General features: G+C 44.5%; 1 protein-coding gene across 1 annotated transcript in view; it reads right to left on the bottom strand.

Moving 5' to 3' along the window:
• Positions 1–1,287: 1,287 nt before the first annotated feature.
• NUP43 (nucleoporin 43) overlaps positions 1,288–19,247 on the bottom strand; it is a 31,967-nt gene continuing 14,007 nt past the window's right edge. Inside the window, exons 5-8 of the mRNA XM_073560191.1 lie at positions 11,208–11,343; positions 2,314–2,465; positions 2,111–2,230; positions 1,288–1,751 (exon numbers count right to left, since the gene is read on the bottom strand). Coding sequence (XP_073416292.1) covers positions 1,525–1,751; positions 2,111–2,230; positions 2,314–2,465; positions 11,208–11,343 — 635 coding nt within the window. The 3' untranslated portion in view covers positions 1,288–1,524. The remainder of the gene's footprint in view (positions 1,752–2,110; positions 2,231–2,313; positions 2,466–11,207; positions 11,344–19,247) is intronic.

Genomic DNA, 19,247 nt, shown 5'->3' with positions numbered 1-19,247 from the left:
TGACCCCTCATTTATACAAAAGTATTCCTTAATTTGGGGTGCAAGGGAACCTTTGATTACTTTCAACCAGTAGGGATGTAAGCGCCAGTTTTCCCATGGTAGATTCCTTCTCTTAGTTGTAAATTGTATCAGCACAGGCGCAAGGTCCGACATATTTCTGGTTAAGAACTTCATAGATTGGATATAGCCCAAAATATGCTCGGTACCAAATCTATCCGTGAAAGTGAATGGCGTGAAGAGGAGTAGTAAGAGTATCGTTGTACTCCTGAGTGATGAAGACACCAAATGTCTATCATTCCAGCCTCTGACCACAGGTGGTGTAGAGATGTTTGACTAGTATGCTGGGGAATATTTGTTTTTCTTTTGCATCATGCTAATTCCCATTTCCTTGCATTTAACTGTTTCTGATAAGTGGGACCAGCATCTGAACTTTTGACTTCAGCTTGATCAATTATAGCTACGAATTGGCACAAGCCTAGTATAAATGATAGCTCACAATAATCCACCTCAGTTCTATGAATAAGGGTGTTGTATACACCAGAAAAACATCAGGCTTCCTGAGGTTTCAATTTAACATGTTTTAATACATTTTTCAATAAAGAAAGATTTTACTTATAGCCTGGATGTGTGTGCCGACACACTTCCTTTTCCTCCACTATTTGTCTGTGATCACCAGTGGGTGCGGTACCCTCAGGATGAAGTCCAGCTAAACCATTGATCCAGGGATTCTCAATGTAGTAAGCTTCCAAACCTCCCTCTCATTATTACTATGCTGGTGAATAAAGCCCAAATTATATTTATCCCAGTAGTGGTGTGAATAGGTATTGAGGTCTAACACCATAATTACCAGGACTTCTAGGAAGTCAGCAACAAAAGAAAGTTCCATTTTCAAAACTTAATTAAGAGTGGCATGGGGGAGAGGATAGATATAGGGACTAGAGTTGAGCGACTTTGGTCGGATCGGGTTTCATGAAACAAAATTTGTTTCAGATGAAACTGGTCCGACTAGGGCAAAAAAAGTCGGAGTTTCGTCCGAAACCCGACCCCAATGCAAGTCAATGGGGAATAAAAGTCGGCATTGAGTGGATGAATGTCATACTCTCAATGCCGACTTTTATTCCCCATTGACTTGCATTGGGGTCAGGTTTCGGACGAAACTCCGACTTTTTTTGCCCTAGTCGGACCAGTTTCATCTGAAACAAATTTTGTTTCATGAAACCCGATCCGACCAAAGTCGCTCAACTCTAATAGGGACAATTATGTTAGCGATATATATTTTACAGGAAATGCAAATAAAACTTTGTTTATATTTTGTAGAACATAAATTGCAACAAAGATGAACGTCAAATATCAATATTTTTTTTTAAACAAGTATAACTGACAGTTGAGTAATTTAATTCTTCTTATAGCAATATACTGTAAAGGACATAAAAATGTTAACATTGAGAAAGTGTATCCAGTCTACAGTGACCGAACCTTTATTTTAGCTTCTCTGATGCCGCAAATAGTTCAGTTGTTTGTGCCTCATGTGAATGGTCGCTTGAGAACGTAGATAGATTCTGTATCAGTACCACAGACAAGATATTCTCCTAAAACATCCAGGCTGTTTACTGATAGAGTGCTGCTGGGTAGGAGGTTGGTAATTTCTAGGTGTCCTTTTGTGGGATCACTGTTTAGCCAAGCGGTCATCAATGACTGACTAAAAGACTGGCCCACAGTACTACGGGACAAGTTCACACTTCCTCTTCCTCCTGTGAAATAAAAAAAGAAACAGTAATCAGATTAGTTACAAGTGATCAGTGCAGATCAGGCAGTGGAGACTTCTCAAATTGCTAGAATGAATGTGCTATAGGTGCTGTATTGTGCACCCAGACCTTCAGCTCGCTGTCTGTTCTCATAGACCACCAGAGTAGGGGCAATATGCATTCATCTGTTAGCAAAACGCCACCGCACCATCATTACAGCAACCGGTGAGGATGTCAGTTTTATTCCCCTTCATTATCAATCGAACAGCTAATGCCAAGTCTTCTATTATTGTTGTTCTGTGCTTAGTACTTCTATTATGTAGTTCTGGGAAAAACGCCCCAACATTTACCGGCTGGATACTCACCCAAAAGAAATGAGGGTCTTTCCATAACATCAGCTGAAGCGTCCCAGTGCCACAAAGACCCATCCTCAGAACACGTGAATAAATGATCCGGTTTTGAAGGATGGAAATGGACTTCCCACACTACAAAAAAGGAGCAGAAAAAATTATTTTATTTAAACTCTAAAGTAGGGCCAGACAATGAAGCTGTGACGGTGACTACTTACTCTCTGCATCGTGGGCATTAAGGAGCGATATCGGTATTCGGCTCTGTCTGACATCCCAGATGCAAAGCATGCCATCCTGACCGCCTGTAGCTACAACATGCTGCTGACTTGGATGTCTATCTAAGCAGTGTAATGGAGTCCGATCATTAGCTCTAGCAAGGAGATGGAAGAAAATCTTATTGTTGGGTGCAAAGTCAGCATCATACATAAAAATAAAAACTATGAAAGATTAAATATCCATTTTTATTCCCCCGACAGCCCTTCTACACACTATAACTTGTATCAGCCATACAAATCTTAGTTTTGCAAACACTTAAAGCTTCAATTATAAGGTTAATTTTATGTTAAAGAAATGCAATTTTTTTTTTTTTTTTTAAGCTAAAACCTCTCTGCAATGAAGTACTCCCCCAATCACCATCTTTCCCAGGTTCCAGCACCCTTCTCATCACGTCACAAAAATTCTGACTATAGCTGGATCATTATGTGCTGCATGTAATCAGGAGCCAATTACATTGTAAAAGCCAGTTGGGTCGCAATTACAGTCACCTGAATGAGAAGAGGACCAGCGCAGAGCTGGAAAATGGGGAAGGCAGCGATTGGTGAGAATTTTATTGCACGGCACATACTTAGACAGTTTTAAGTAAAATAAAAAGTAAGGTAATCTTCTCTGATGAGAATAATTTTCAGTTTTGCCCAACACCTGGTCGTCTAATGGTTAGACAGAGACCTGGAGAGGCGTACAAGCCAGTGTCTTGCACCCACTGCGAAATTTGGTGGAGGATCGGTGATGATCTGGAGATGCTTCAGCAAGGCTGGAATTGGGCATGTTAATCTTTGCGAAGGACTTATGAATCAAGCTGCATACAAGTTTATCCTAGAAAAACAGTTGATTCCTTCTGCTCAGGCAATGTTCCCCAACTTTGAGGACTGTTTTTTCCAGCAGGACAATACATCATACCACACAGCTAGGTCAACCAATGTGTGGATGAAGGACCACCACATCAAATCCCTGTCATGGCCAGCCCAACCTCCAGACCTGAACCCCATTGAAAAAGTCTGGAATGTAGTCAAGAGAAAGATGGATAGCCACAAGCCATCAGTCAAAGAACAACTTACATTTTTGTACCAGGAATGGCACAAGGTCACCCAAAAGCAGTGTGAAAGACTGGTGGAAAGCATGCCAAGACACATGAAAGCTGTGATTAAAAATCTTGTTATTCCACAAAATATTGATTTCTGAACTCTTCCTGCGTTAAAACAATAGTATTGTTGTTTCTAAATGATTATAAACTTGTTTTCGTAGCATTATTTGAGGTCTGTAAGCAATGCATTTTTTTTATTTTGACCAGTTCTCATTTTCTGAAAATACAAAATTTAGTGCTTGGAAATTCGAAGACATGTTGTCTGTAGATTATAGAATAAAAGAGCAATTTACATTTTACTCAAAAATATACCTACAAAGAGAAAAATCAGACAAACTGAAAATTTTGCACTGGTCTCAATTTTTGCCAGAGCTGTATGTGTGGTCAGTACAAAGGACTGGCACATGACTTATTCCTTCCAAAGACCATACTAAGGACCAGAGAGCATGGACATTACATTCGCCAAAAAAACACAGCATACATTCACAGAGAAAAATTTCACCGGTGGTAATGGAGACCGTGGATGGGTCCCCACTGGTATCTGGACCGGTAGATCTTGAAACAACACCGTTGAAAGTCCGTATGGGGGCGGATCATTCAGAAAGACTGTAGTTTTAGTTAATTTCTTCCACATAATCCTAGGATTACCATGGTTACAACTGCATAACCCTACTATCAACTGGGAGACGAGGGAATTACAGTTTCCAAATAAACAGTCACTAACAGGAGAAATAGCTTCAGTCGGCTCAGTAGGTACAGTTGATTTAAAAGTGCACGTATCAAGATTTCATAAATGTATGCGACAAGAAAAACGCAGACAAATTGCCACCACATCGGCCGCACGATTGTCCCGTAGAACTACTACCTGGTGCTGCAATTCCATTCGGCAGTATTTATCCTTTGTCCGGGCCAGAATTGAAAGCTCTCAAGAAGTACATCGACTAGAACCTAGCTAAAGGATTTATACGACCATCTTCCTCCCCAGCAGGTGCTCCAATCTTCTTTGTCAAAAAGAAAGACGGCTCACTCTGGCCGTGTATCGATCACCGAGAGCTCAACAAAATTACTATTAGAAACTCCTATCCGCTCCCATTAATTTCTGAACTACTTGAGAGGGTGCAACACGCTAAGGTCTTCACAAAATTAGATCTTCGGGGAGCATACAATTTAGTATGGATCCGCCCCGGTGACGAGTGGAAAACAGCTTTTTGGTCACATTATGGACATTTTGAGTACCTCGTTATGCCTTTCGTAATGCACCTGCTACATTTCAACACTTGGCAAACAATATTTTCAGAGATATGCTCTTTGTTTTCGTTGTGATTTATTTAGATTACATTTTAATTTTTTCCAGCAACATCGAGGATCATCAGCGGCATGTGAGAACGGTTTTGGATTGTCTACGGCAGAATCAATTATACATCAAGCTGGAGAAATGAGAGTTCCACAAAACGGAAATCCAGTTCATGGGGGTACGTTATTTCTCCTCAGGGCCTCAACATGGATACAAGCAAGATGCAAGCCTTCAGTAATGTCCAACTCCCAAGACAGTGAAGGAGGTGTAACGTTTTATTGGATTCGCTAATTTTTACAGACGGTTCATTAAAATTTTTTTGGAGATCGTCGCACCCATCACTCAACTGACTCGAAAGAAGACACCGTTTGTTTGGACACCACAAGCACAGACAGCATTTTCCAGATTGAAGTCTAAATTTACGTCAGCACCCATCCTCATACACCCAGATCCGAACCGGGCTTTCATAGTGGAAGTAGACGCCTCAGACTGTGTTATAGGGGCCATACTTTCACAAAGAACAGGTGAGAAAAATCTTCTACATCCTTTTGCTTTTCTTTCCCAAAAGTTGTCACCCGCAGAAAAGAATTACGACGTTGGGAATAAGGAGCTGTTGGCCATTACAACTGCATTCAAAGAATGGAGGCATCTACTACAGGGGGCATCCCAACATATCGTCATACTCACGGACCACCGAAATCTTACATTCATGAGGTTGGCAAGATGTCTAAAACACAGACAGGCTCAGTGGAATCTGTTTCTTAACCAGTTTGATTTCATTATTTCCTATAGGCCGGGCTCTCGCAACGGGAAAGCCGATGCACTATCTAGAATTCATTCGGATGACGTAACTCCGGTCTTGCCTCCGAGGACCATATTTTCGGAAAGTAACTTCATTGGTGTGTTACACAACCAAGATCTATTAACGGATATTACGGAGGCTTACGCTACGGATCCACTTCTGATCCAACCACCCAGTCAGGTAAACCTAATCCTGAAAAATAGACTTTGTCCCTGGAACCAATGTCTGTACATTCCAGAAACGGTGAGATTGAGTCTACTAAAGTTGATGCATGACCAAGGTCGCCGGCCATAGAGGAGTCCAGAAGACTCAAGAATTCGTGTCTCGCTTCTTTTGGTGGCCGACCTACCGGAAGGACGTTCAACATTACGTCTCGTCATGTGAGGTATGTGCCAGATCAAAAATTCCCCGCTCCTCACCTACTGGACTGTTGCAACCTCTTCCTATTCCATCTCGTCTGTGGTGGTCTATATCAATGGACTTTATTGTAGACTTGCCTACTTATGGAGGAAAAAATACGATTTTAGTAGTGTTACCAACAGCCAAACAGACAGCGGATCTTATTATACAGAATGTTTTTCGGCTACACGGAGTTCCAGATGAAGTAATATCGGTTCGAGGAGTCCAATTTACCTCAAGATTTTGGCGAGGCTTCTGTGCTGCTCTGGACATCAAGGTAAATTTGTCATCTGCTTTTCATCCGCAGTCTAACGGCCAAACTGAACGGACCAACCAGACCTTGGAGCAGTACTTGTGTTGCTACATGTGCCATTTACAAGACGATTGGGTGAGTTTACTCCCACTGGCTGAATTCATGTATAACAATTCGCAGCGTGCATCCACCAAACAGTCTCCATTCTTCGCTAACAAAGGGTATTATCCTAGCATTCTCCCTCGACTCCCAATAGACATGTCCGTGCCCGTGGTAGCCGACCGCATCACGTCTCTTCAACAGAATTTAGAGGCTCTAAAACAAACACTGGCTACAGCCCAGGAGAGATACAAGAAGGCAGCAGACAGGTTCTGTAAACCAGCACCAACATACAAGGTAGGAGACATGGTTTGGCTTTCAACAAAGAACTTGAAGCTCAGGGTTCCAACATCTAAACTGTGGCAAAAGTACATTGGCCTGTACAAAATCATCAGCATAGTAAGTTCTGTAGCCTGTCGACTCAAGTTGCCTATCTCTCTGAAAATTCATCCTGTTTTTCATGTCTCCCTGCTAAAACCAGCAGTATTAAATCCCTTTCCTGGACGCCCTGCCGTTCCTCCTGATCCAGTTCTCGTTGATGGACGAGAAGAATTCATCGTGGAGAATATCATTGATTCCCGGATCCATAGGAGACGACTCCAGTATCTGGTGAAATGGAAGGGTACCCAGCTGAGGAGAATTCCTGGGAACCTCAGGAGAACATCCATGCTTCTCTCCTGATCAAACAGTTTCACAGAAGATACCCCAATAAACCAGGCCTGAGATTGTCCTGAGGACATCTTTAAAGAGGAGAATAATGTAAGGATCTGAACTGTGTACTTATTTTGCCCTTAGTTCTGCTGGATTTTACCCTTACCTGAAATGGGGTTAATGGCTTCACGGGGGCCATCTTGTTTCCTGTTTGCTTGGTCTTGCCCTTAGTTCTGCTGGACTTTGCCCTTACCTAAGATGGAGTTAATGGCTTCACGGGGGCCATCTTGTTTCCTGTTTGAGATGATTTGTTTCCTATCTGCTGCATATATAAAGGGACTCTGCATACTATACAGTGCTTGAGTATCTTGTACCTCACCTGCTACCAAGCTAGAAGGACTAGTATCTTGCTTGTCTATTCGGTTCCTCTGGATACCCCGCTTGCTTCCGGATTCACATTTCAACTGAAAGACTGTTACTTCGGACCTGCTCTGCACCCACCTCCGCTGTGACTGGCTTTCCGCGTGGAGCCCGGTCCAGGCTCCAGACCTCTGGATCCTGCATTCCCAGACTTGAACTCGCACCATTGGTCTGTACTGATAAGGCCTGTTTCACACTTCCGTTTGTCACCATCAGTCAAAATCCGCCGTTTTGCAAAAAAACCGGATCCGCCATTTTGTTTGGCGGATCCGTTTTTTTCCCCATTGAGTTCCATTACCGGCGGATCTTGACGGATGGCCATCCGTTGGATCCGTTTTCTTGCGGATCCGCCAAATTTTTGCCGTCCGCTGAGATCATCGAACGGAGCCTGTAACATTTTTTTGCCCTGCGGATCCGCATTTTCCCTTTTTAACCCTGAATCTTTTCTGGCTGCTGGAAGAAAATTCTCTCTCTCTCCTTCCCCAGGCACGGTTCTTTTAAATTTCTACCTTCGGCGGATCCGTTCATCCGCCAATCCGCTCACCCCCGTTTCTGTCAGTCCGCCTGCGGATCCGTTTTCCGCTATTTTGGCGGATTTTGACTGACAAAAAAACTGAAGTGTGAAACAGGCCTAACCCCTCATATTCCTAACTCTGCCTGATGCTTTAAACCACTGTTGTTTTCATCTGTTACCTGAAGCGTGTTTCTTTACAACATATATATTACATTGAATTCTGAAATATCGTGTCCTTGCCTTCACTCTGACCCACGTCACCAATCTCCATAGAACATTGCAATATTTGTATGACAGTGCACGTCTTTCCCCCACACTTGTAACAATCTTTTTGTATCAACCATGTAGGTCTCCTTTCTGCACTGACAAAAAGACTTGGGGATAAAATGCTTTTAGCATTTAGTGATCATAGTAAAGAAAAAAAAAACAAATTATTGTGGAATTGCATTTTTTTTTTACAATTTCACCGCACTTAGGAGTTGTTTTTTTTTAAACCATTTTCCAGTACGTTATATGGTAAAATCAATGGTGAAGTTGAAAAGTACAACTCATCCCGCAAAACACAAGCACTCACATGGCTATATTGATGGTAAAATAAAAAAAGTCATGGCTCTGGGAAGAAAGGGAGCAAAAAACAAAGGGAAAAATGGAAAATCCCAAGGTGATGAAGGGATTAAATGAAACAAGACTGCATTAAAAATAAAAACATCTTTTACTTGTCTCCTGGACTGGCACTATTCCAGCGATTTGGGTGCTCCAACTGCTTGCACTCGCATGTCATTTTTGTGTCATGAGTCAATCAAAGGTTGCAGTGCCCACTTTTCCCCTGGATATCCAAGGAAAGTGTGAATAGTAAGTTAGCATCTGGCACAGTGCTGGATCAAGAAGAAAGTATAAGCAGATTTATTTTCAGTACGGCTTTGTTTCATATAAGGAAGGGGTTGTCCAAGTAGTGGATAACCCCTTTAATTTAGGATGTAACCTCTTAAATATTTAGACAGGGGCAATATTACATTGGATTTTTTTTTCACCCTAAAGTCTTATTTGCTTTTGCAGCTGCTGCTTGACATAGAGAAGTGCTGCTTCACTTTCATGTAACCTGAATACCCAAGTACTTCTTTTGTTCCATTATCCAGAGTTCAATTACATATATAGTACTGATCAAAAGTTTGGACAACCCTATAATGCAATGGTTTTCTTTGAACGTACTGAAATGTGTTCATTGTAGATTCAGACAAGCCAAATCATGAAGGAAGACATATGGAGACAAGAAGTAAAGAAACATGTGAAAGAAACCAGAACATGTGTTAAACCTTAGATTCTGCAACGTACCCACTTTTCTGATGGCAGCTTTACACACCAATCTCTCAAGCAACTTCATCAGTTAGTAACTGGTTATGGGTACCCAGATGTAAAGAGCACTTCTTGGCTATTTTGCCTTCACTTTGCAGTCCAACTCATTCCAAACCATCTCAATGAGTTTTAGGCTGGGTGATTTTGGAGGCCATGTCATCTGATGTAGCAGTCCATCGCTCCCCTTCTTGGTCATATAACCCTTATGTAGTCTGGAGCTGTGTTTTAGGCAATTCTTCTGGTCCCACTAAGAGAAAACCAAATGGGATGGCATATCATTGGAGAAAGCTGTGATAGCGTGCTGTGTAGGCGTGCTTTCAATTTGGAACAAATTAACCGTGTCACCAGCAAAATAACTCCAAACCATCATACCCTCTCTCCTCCATGCTTCTCGGTGGTCACCACATATGTATAAAGCATTTCCTCACCTTTTCTGCATCTCACAAAACACAATGTCTTTGATACCAAAAATCTTTAATTTGGACTCACCGGACCACAGTATAGATTTCCACCAATTTAAAGTGCAGTCACGGTTTTGCTTGGCCTCAAGAAATATCTTGTTTGGAATCCTCAATAGTTGCTTCTTTGAAGAAATTTGAGCATAAAGGCCTGCTTCACGCACGCTTATATATGGACAGCTAGTTTTGAGAAGTATCTGCTTCATTTCTTAGGGCTGTCATCTTGGGTGCTGTCAAGCTGCAGCTTTTGGGGCTGGTAACTCTCATGAACTTATCTTTTCCAGTAGAGCAAGTTCTTTATCTTCCTTTCCTGGACTGGTCCTCATGAAAGCCAGTTTCCTCATAGCAGTTGATGGTTTTCATCACTGCACTTGAGGGTACATTCTAGTTTCTAGCAATTTTCTGAATTCACTGACATTCATGTCTTAGAGTAATAATGAACCAATGTCTCTCTTTACTCCTTTGAATGGTTCTTGCCATAATCTGGCTTAGAATGGTTGTGGAATAGGGCTCAGCATGATATGGAACAGTTTTCCAACATGGTCTCTACAAAACACACTTAATGGTTGCAAATATTTTAACATTTATTTTTGAAGGCTGGTGATTCTACCATTGAACTCTAGATGAGGCATACCTGTTCACTGGATAAGATTGCGGGTGACTACTTGATGAAGCTGCTTGAGAGATTGCCAAGGCGGTGTAAAACAGTCATTAGAATAAAAATGGGGTAGTTTGAGGAATCTAAGGTTTAGTAGATATTCTGATTTGTTTCACACGTGTCTCTTTTCTCCTTGTTTCCACGTGTGTTCCTTCGTGGATCTGCTGCCTTCAGTCAATCTATAATGTGCACATCTGAGTGCCATCTATGGAGCGGTCAACTGTTTTTTTGTTTTTTTTTAATTCGGACGAGGCAGTGTGCAAAAAAGCACAGAGACTAGTCAGACACCGATCAGCGTGTCGATCAAACTTGTCAATGCAAGTCAATGGGTCCACTGAAAAATAAATAAAAGGGACAGTACTTATATGCAATCCATGTGCTGGTCACTTTTTCACAGACCGTTTGATATGAGAAGCTTGTGAAATTTTTTTCTTCATCAGAGGAAACCAGATGAAACTCTGACCAAACTCTGATGGTAAAAACTGACACTGATCACACTGATGCCATTCTGATCAAAAACACTGGTGTGTTTTTTTCTGGGGATATGAGAAAAGGTGACTATTACACATATTCATAATTAAATGGCTTGTCAAGATGATGATTAGAACAAAGCAGTGTGAGTGACAATCCTAACTAAATTTAACGGTCTCAATAGGGAGACGCTGAAAAGAAAGTAGTGGGCATGTGATGGCAAGTATGCATACCGTATAGGAGCAGTCACATAACAACCACAGGGAGAGAGAAATCACAGAATCCTAACAGTGCATATATTACACACTTAGAATTTAGCATGCTACACACTCCTTCCAAAGTTTTATACATGGCCCAGACAACCCCTTTATTAAACTTACGTTGAAAATATATGTGTTGGATCATTCCCTTGTTGCCTCAAGTCCCACATTTTCAACTGTCCAATGGAATTAACTGTTAGGATTTCTGTAGTACGGAGGAAAATTACTGCATGGATGGTACTGCTATCTGCATCATCTGCAAAAAAAAAAAATTATATTTATAAGTTTGATCAAATACTTAGGCCATACACATTAGATAAATCTGTCAGCTAAATGCTTGTTCGGGTGATAACCATAGCTTCTGACTCAGTCTATGCACAAGCAAGGTGACAGTGTATGTGCTCCCAGTTAGGAGAGGGAAGTAACAGCCCATGTATATGAGCCAACTGTGGCATTAAATGACTGCCGATCAGCTACATGCAAGTTGATCAGAGGTCGTTTAATGGCCTGTTTAGACAGATCATTCTTATCTGCAGCATATCATCTGTTACATAGGAAAATGTGCCACCGAGAATGATTTTATTGCCAGTATGAACTATCCAATCACCAAATCAAAGAGCATTTTCCTTCTTCGTTGTGCGATTGCCAGAAGGTTTTTACTAGCTGATAGTGGTGTACAAGATGAAAAATGATTGAAAAAGTCGTGATACGTTCAGATTTAAAACACTAAGTGGAGCAGCTGCTTACATTTGTCATAAAAATCTAGTGCAGAGCTAGAGCGCATGTTATTTGCAGTAAGTGACCAGGATCTGGGGGTGCAGGTTAGGATCACAGGGTAGAGCCATTTTGCTGGTGCCGGAAATGTGATATTGACACGTGGACAGTGTCACAGAGGACTGCTGGAGATCATTTTCTAGTGTTCCTGCTGAGGTGAAAATGTAAATGTCTCCCTGCGGTGCAATAAAAATACACAGTGAGTAAATGCAATGCCTCCGCTTTTTGGGGGTGGAGGGTCTAAGATGGGGGGTTGGGGGGTCGGAGTGCTGATTTAAGCTAATGGTTTTTCCAAGTCAGTATGATTATGGTGACACCAAGCTTGAATAGATTTTTTTTCTTTAATAATGTTGAAACATGGATTTTTGAGAGTACTCACCGTAAAATCCTTTTCTCCGAGACGCTCATTGGGGGACACAGGTACTGTGGGGTGTATGCTACTGCCATCTGGAGGCTGACACTAAGTAAACAACACAAGGTTAGCTCCTCCTCCGCCGCATACACCCTCGCCCCGATTATGGGGGAAACCAGTTTAGTGCAAAAGCAGTCGAAGAATTGCGAAAAAACAGCATTAATGCAGATAACTATGTCTGGAAAAGATCCACACTGATATAAACAAAAAAATGCACATTAAATAAACCAGAGCCAACTTGGCTAACAGAGTGGGTGCTGTGTCCTCCAATGAGCCTCTCGGAGAAAAGGATTTTACGGTGAGTACTCACAAAAATCCCTGTTTCTCCTTCGTCTCATTGGGGGACACAGGTACTGTGGGACGTCCTAAAGCAGTCCCTGGGTGGGAAGTTTACTCACCAATCCAAGCTACATGCACCTCCTGTCTAAAGGTGCGCCACCGCTGCTTAGAGAATCCTTCTACCTAGGCTCGCATCCGACGAAGCCTGAGTACGGACACTGTAATGTTTAGTAAACGTGTGCAGGCTGGACCAGGTCGCTGCCTTGCACACTTGATCCATCGAAGCCTGGTGCCGAAGTGCCCAAGAGGCGCCCACTGCCCGAGTAGAGTGTGCTCTGATCCCTGCTGGAACCGGCGCACTCCTGATGCGGTAGGTCTCCTGAATAGTTAGACGGATCCATCTGGCTATGGTCGATTTTAAGGCTGCGAGTCCCTCCCAGCGCCCTTCGGGGAGCACGAACAGCGTGTCCGTCTGACGAAAGGGTGCCGTCCGCTCCACGTGCTCTCACCAGGTCTAACGTGTGAAGAGCTTTTTCCACACGATGTACTGGCGCTGGACAAAACGAGGGCAAGACAATATCCTCATTAACGTGGAATGAGGATACGACCTTCGGCAGAAAGGGGGGAGCTGGTCTGAGCACCACCTTATCCTTGTGGAAGGTGAGAAACGGTGCTCGGCAAGACAAAGCCGCCAACTCAGAGACTCGCCTAATGGAAGTTATGGCTACCAAGAATACTACTTTCCGGGAAAGGTACGACAAAGGAACATCTTGAAGTGGTTCGAAAGGAGCTTTCTGCAGAACACTTAGGACCAGATTAAGGTCCCAGGTGTCCAGAGGCAGCCTATAGGGGGGTACCAAGTGGGAGACTCCCTGGATGAAAGTCCTCACCTGCATATTGGTAGCGATTCTTCACTGGAACAGGATGGACAACGCCGATATCTGTCTCTTAAGGGAGCTCGGGGCCAAACCTGAGTCTAGGCCTGACTGGAGAAAGGCCAAGATGGTGGGAATCGAAAATGTCTGTGGAGAAAAACCACGGTCTCGACACTAAGCGAAGAAGACTTTCTAGGTATGATGGTAAATTCTCGCCGGAGGTAGCCTTCCGGGCGCTAATCATTGTAGCGACCACCTTGCGCCCAAACCCCGCCTGGGTCAGAATCCAAGATTCAACAGCCATTCAGTCAAACACAGGGCCCCTGAATTCGGGTGGAAGATCGGGCCCTAGGACAGTAGATCTGGGCGCTCTGGCAGTCGCCATGGAATGTCGGCAAGTAGCTGCACTAGATCTGCGTACCACGCTCGACGGGGCCAGTCTGGGGCCAGCAGAATCGCTGGAACCCCTTCTGTTTTGATCTTCTTGATGACCCTCGGGAGTAGTGGCAGCGGGGGAAACAAATATGGAAGGCAAAACTGGTTCAATGGCAGAACCAACGCATCCGCGGAGATTGCTCGCGGGTCTCGAGATCGGGCGACGAACACGGGCACCTTGGCGTTCACTCTGGAGGCCATCAGATCCACATCCGGTGTTCCCCACTGTTGGCAAATCTGCTGGAAGACCTCGGGGTGCAGAGACCATTCCCCCGACGCGACACCCTGCCGGCTGAGGAAGTCCGTCGCCCAATTTTCCACGCCCGGGATATGGACTGCCGATATTATCGAATGGTTCCTCTCGGCCCAGTGAAGCACGTGTCCCACCTCGTGCATGGTTGCTCTGCTGCGCGTGCCTCCTTGACGATTTACGTAAACCACCGCCGTGGCGTTGTCCGATTGAATCCGGACGGGACGTCCCGCTAGAAGGTGCTGAAAATGTTGCAGTGCCAGCTGGATCGCTCGTATTTCCAACAAGTTGATCGAAGGGCGTGCCTCCTGCGGGGACCATCGTCCCAGGGTGGTGTGGTGGCGAAAAACTACTCCCCAGCCGAGGAGGCTGGCGTCAGTTGTGACCACTAGCCAGTGATCTGGGGGAAAGGGTTTCCCCTGCAGAAGGGAGGACGTGCTTGTCCACCACTCCAGTGACTGTCTGACTTGCGAGGATAGCTGGCACTGATGATCGAGCGTGAATGGGTTCTTGTCCCAGGCTGACAAGAGGGCGTGCTGTAGGGGGCGAAGATGAAATTGGACAAACGGAATCGCTTCTATTGCTGCCACCATCTTCCCTAGCACTCTCATCCCAAACCGAATGGTGTGCGGGACTGGCTGTAGAAGCTTCTGGACTCCTTGCCGGAGCGCTAGAGCTTTGTCCTGAGGGAGAATTACCAACCCTCGGGAGGTGTCGAAAACCATCCCTAAAAAAAAAAAATCCTCTGGGCCGGGACAAGGGATAATTTTTTCCTGTTGACCAACCACCCTAAGCGGGAGAGGGTATCCAGCATGATGCTGACATTCTCCTCGCATGCCCGAAACGAGGGGCCCTTCACCAAGAGGTCGTCTAAGTATGGTAAAATGACTATGCCTCGAGAGTGTAAGACTGCCATCACGACTGCCATCACCTTTGTGAAAACTCTGGGAGCGTTGGCTAGTCCGAAGGGCAGTGCTGCAAACTGGAAATGTCGGCCATTGATGGCGAACCGCAGAAACTTTTGATGCGGAGGAAAAATGGGGATGTGCAGGTAGGCATCCTGGATGTCGATCGAGGCCAAGTATTCCCCTTGGCCCGTGGCCGATATAACTGAACGGAGAGATTTAATTCAGAAATGTTTGATCCTGATGAACTTGTTCAGGAGCTTCAGGTCCAAAACCGGCCTGACTATCCAGTCCTTTTTGGGGACCGCGAACAGATTGGAATAAAAACCCTGCCCCTTCTCGTGCTCTGGTACAGGGACAATGACTCCGTTGCGCTGGAGTTGATGGCCCCTAGCAACGCTCTTGCCCGGGGCTCCACTTTGGGAAGTCGGGACAGAAAAGTATTAAGTTACGTACCGGTAACGGTATTTTTCGGAAGCCCATGACAGCACCACGAGAGAGAGGGGATCCGCCCTTTAGGAACAGGAAACCTACAGATACAAAAGGGCGGCACCTCTCCCACGCATCAGTTGGTTTACAGAGCTTGAGAGGCTACCATGGTTAGTACACAACATATAATATATACAACCTATCTACCCTATATAGCAGAAATATATATATATATTTTTTTTTTTTTTTTTTACACCATCTCCCACATACCGTAAATTGTGGACAATCTTCTAAAGGAGTGCACCCCTATATGTGAACAAGGGAGGGAACTAAGGGTGGTGTCATGGGCTTCCGAAAAATACCGTTACCGGTACGTAACTTAATACTTTATTCGGACTCCCATGACAGCACCACGAGAGAATTACAGAGATGTAAACTAATTTAGGGCGGGACTACAGCCTGCAGCACCCTTAGCCCGAAGGTGAGATCTGAAGAGGCACCCATATCTAATCGATACTGGTTAAAAAAGGTGGAAGGAGATGACCAGGTGGCCGCCTTACATATCTGATCAATTGACACTCCAGATCTTTCTGCCCAAGATGATGCCATGGCACGAGTGGAATGCGCCCTCAGGTTCTGCGGAGCCGGACCTCCACCTGCTGTGTAGGCAAGAGAGATAGCCTCCCTAATCCACCTCGCTAATGTGCGTTTTGATACCCTACAACCTTTCCTGGGACCTTGGAAGGATAGGAATAATGCATTCTCCTTCTTCCAAGGATCCGTGGCTGCTAAATATTTAAGTAAGCATCTCCTAATATCTAATGCCTGAAGTTTTTGCTCCTTAGGGTTGGTCGGATTAGGGAGGAAGGAAGGCAGAACTATCTCTTGTGTCCTGTGAAATTGTGATGCTACCTTGGGAAGGTATGCTGGATCTGGCCTTAGGATTACTCTATCCTGTAAGAACTCTGTGTAAGGGGGCAATCTGGAAAGTGCCTGTATGTCGCTCACTCTACGTGCGGATGTTATCGCCACCAGAAAAGCTGCCTTAAGAGATATAATCTTTAATGAGGCCGAATCCAGAGGTTCAAATGGTCTTTCTGTCAAGGCCGTAAGGACTAAATTTAAGTCCCAAGGTACACATCTGTCTTTGTGTATGGGTCTCGATCTAGCCGCTGCTTTGATGAACCTTGCTACCCAATAGTTATTGGCAATATCACATGCAAACAAGGCCCCTAAGGCTGAAACTTGTACTTTTAATGTACTTGTGGAGAGACCCAATTCGAGACCCTTCTGGAGAAATTCCAGAATATGTTTCGTGGGAATTCCGTCTCTGGCGTCAAACTGAAAGGTGGACAGGAATCGCTTCCAGGTCCTAGCATAAATGTTAGTGGTAGTCAATTTCCTGCTTTTTAGGAGGGTATCAATTAACTTCTTGGAGAACCCTCTTTCCTCTAACAGTGACCTTTCAAAGACAACGCCGTCAAATGGAGTCTCGCTACTTGTGGGTGGCTGACTGGCCCCTGGTAGAGGAGATCCGGAAGGTTCGGCAGCACCCAGGGATCGCATACAGACATGGTCCTCAACCATGCAAACCAGGTCCTCCTGGGCCAAAAGGGGGCAATTAACATGACTCTTGCCCGATCTTCCCTGATCTTCCTTACTACCAGAGGTAGAAGATTTAATGGCGGGAAGGCGTATGCCAGAGAAAAGTTCCATCTTATCAGGAGGGCGTCCACTGCTAGTGGATTTTCCCTGGGATTCAGAGAGCAGAACGATTTTTCTTTTCTGTTTTCTCTGGTGGCAAAGAGGTCTACCTCTGGCCGACCCCATCTGCGGACAATCTGGTGGTAAATATCCCTGTTCAAAGCCCATTCTCCTTGCTTTAGAGCCTTGCGGCTTAGAAAGTCTGCCTTTACGTTGTCCTTTCCTCTGATGTGGAGCGCCGTCAAAGATAGAAAACTTCCCTCTGCTATTTGAAGGAGACGTTCTGTTGTCCGCATCAGGGCGTCGGAGCGGGTTCCACCTTGGTGGTTGATATATGCTACCGCTACCTGGTTGTCCGAGAGTATCCTCACGTGATGGCCCTGTAGGTACATAATGAGTTTTTTGACTGCCTGCTCTATCGCCAATAGCTCTCTTTGGTTGGATGAGATCTCCGTATCCGAATCCCACTGTCCCTGTACCACTATGTCCCCCATATGGGCCCCCCAACCGAAGGGACTAGCGTCTGTGGTTATAACACGGGTTATCTGCGTTATCCACGGCACCCCTGAGGCTAGGTTCTCATCATCGAGCCACCATCTAAGCGATGTGACAGTCGAGGGGCTTAGCAACAGTTGACCTTGTAAGGAGTGTCTTAAGGCCCTGCTATTAAATAGGACATCCTTCTGAAGGGCTCTAGTATGGAATTGTGCCCACCTAACTGCTGGGATGCATGAGGTTAGAGATCCCAACAGGGACATGGCCTGTCTGAGGGTCATAGAAGGATTATCAACCGCCCGAAGAACCTGCTGCTGTATCTTTTGCATTTTATCCAATGGCAACAGACACTGCTGAGTTTCTGAATTTAATAGTAAGCCTAGAAACTTTTGTATTTTTGAGGGCTGGAGTCGGGATTTTCGTAGTTTAATATCCATCCGAGGTTTTCTAACCTGGACTTAGCTCTTTCTATCTGGGATGTACAATGGCCCCCTGATTTTCCCACAATTAAAAAATCATCCAAATATGGAACAATCAGGATGTCCACCTCCCGTAAATGCGCCATCACTTCGGCCACTATCTTTGTAAATACCCGGGGCGCTGCTGAGAGACCAAAGGGAAGGGCTCTATATTGATAATGACGGACTGTGCCGTCTATTGAAACCGCCACCCTCAGGAACTGCTGGAAGTCTGCATGGATAGGTACATGATAGTACGCATCTTTCAAATCTATGACTGCCATAAAACACCCTTTAAACAATATTTTTATTGTCGTATTGATGGACTCCATCTTAAAAGTACGGTTCACCAAAAACTTATTAAGGAAACGCAAGTTAATGATCGTTCTAAATGTCTTATCAGGATTTTGGATCAGGAATAAGGGAGAGTAGAACCCTCTTCCTCTCTCAGCTTCCGGAACCTCTATCAGGACGTTTTTCTGGCATAGGCTCAAGACCTCCGCTTCTAAAGCTGCTTGTTCGAGGGGTGAAGATCTTAAAGGAGTGGATTTAAAGGTATCCCGTGGGTCCTGGGTAAACTCCAATCTAAGGCTGGTTTCACATTTGCGTTTTTTAGCGCTGGGAAAAACGCATATGTGCGCATGCGTTTTTTCCCCTATATTTAACATGGGTGCGCATACCTGCGCGCTTGTAAGCGCATGTATGCGATTTTCACGCGCTGCGTTTTTTTGGGGTGTGCGTTTGTATTTTCCAGACGCAGCATGTTGCATTTTTTGGCCCTGCAAAAAAGCGCATGCGCACATATGCGCACGTTTTGCGCTAAAAATGGCCATTATAGCCTATGGATGCGCATATGTGCGCACTGGCATGCTCATGTATGCGTTTTTTTGCATATGCGTTTTTTTTTTTTAACCATGGAATTTAGGGGTTTGGGTTAGAGTTAGTTAAGGGGGTTTAGGGTTAGGGTCAGGGTTAGGGTTGGGGTTTGGGTCAGGGTTAAGTATGGTTTGGTTAAGGGTTAGGGTCAGGGTTAGGGTCAGGATTAGGGTTAAGTATGGTTTGGTTAAGGGTTAGGGTCAGGGTTAAGTATGGTTTTGTTAAGGGTTAGGGTCAGGGTTAGGGTCAGGATTAGGGTTAAGTATGG

This window comes from Dendrobates tinctorius, unplaced genomic scaffold, assembly GCF_039654945.1.
Source record: "Dendrobates tinctorius isolate UK_male_01 unplaced genomic scaffold, ASM3965494v1 ptg000293l, whole genome shotgun sequence".
In the NCBI taxonomy this organism is placed as follows: Eukaryota; Metazoa; Chordata; class Amphibia; order Anura; family Dendrobatidae; genus Dendrobates; species Dendrobates tinctorius.
Note: the sequence above shows the minus strand (reverse complement) of the source record. Positions and strands in the feature narration are given on the sequence as shown.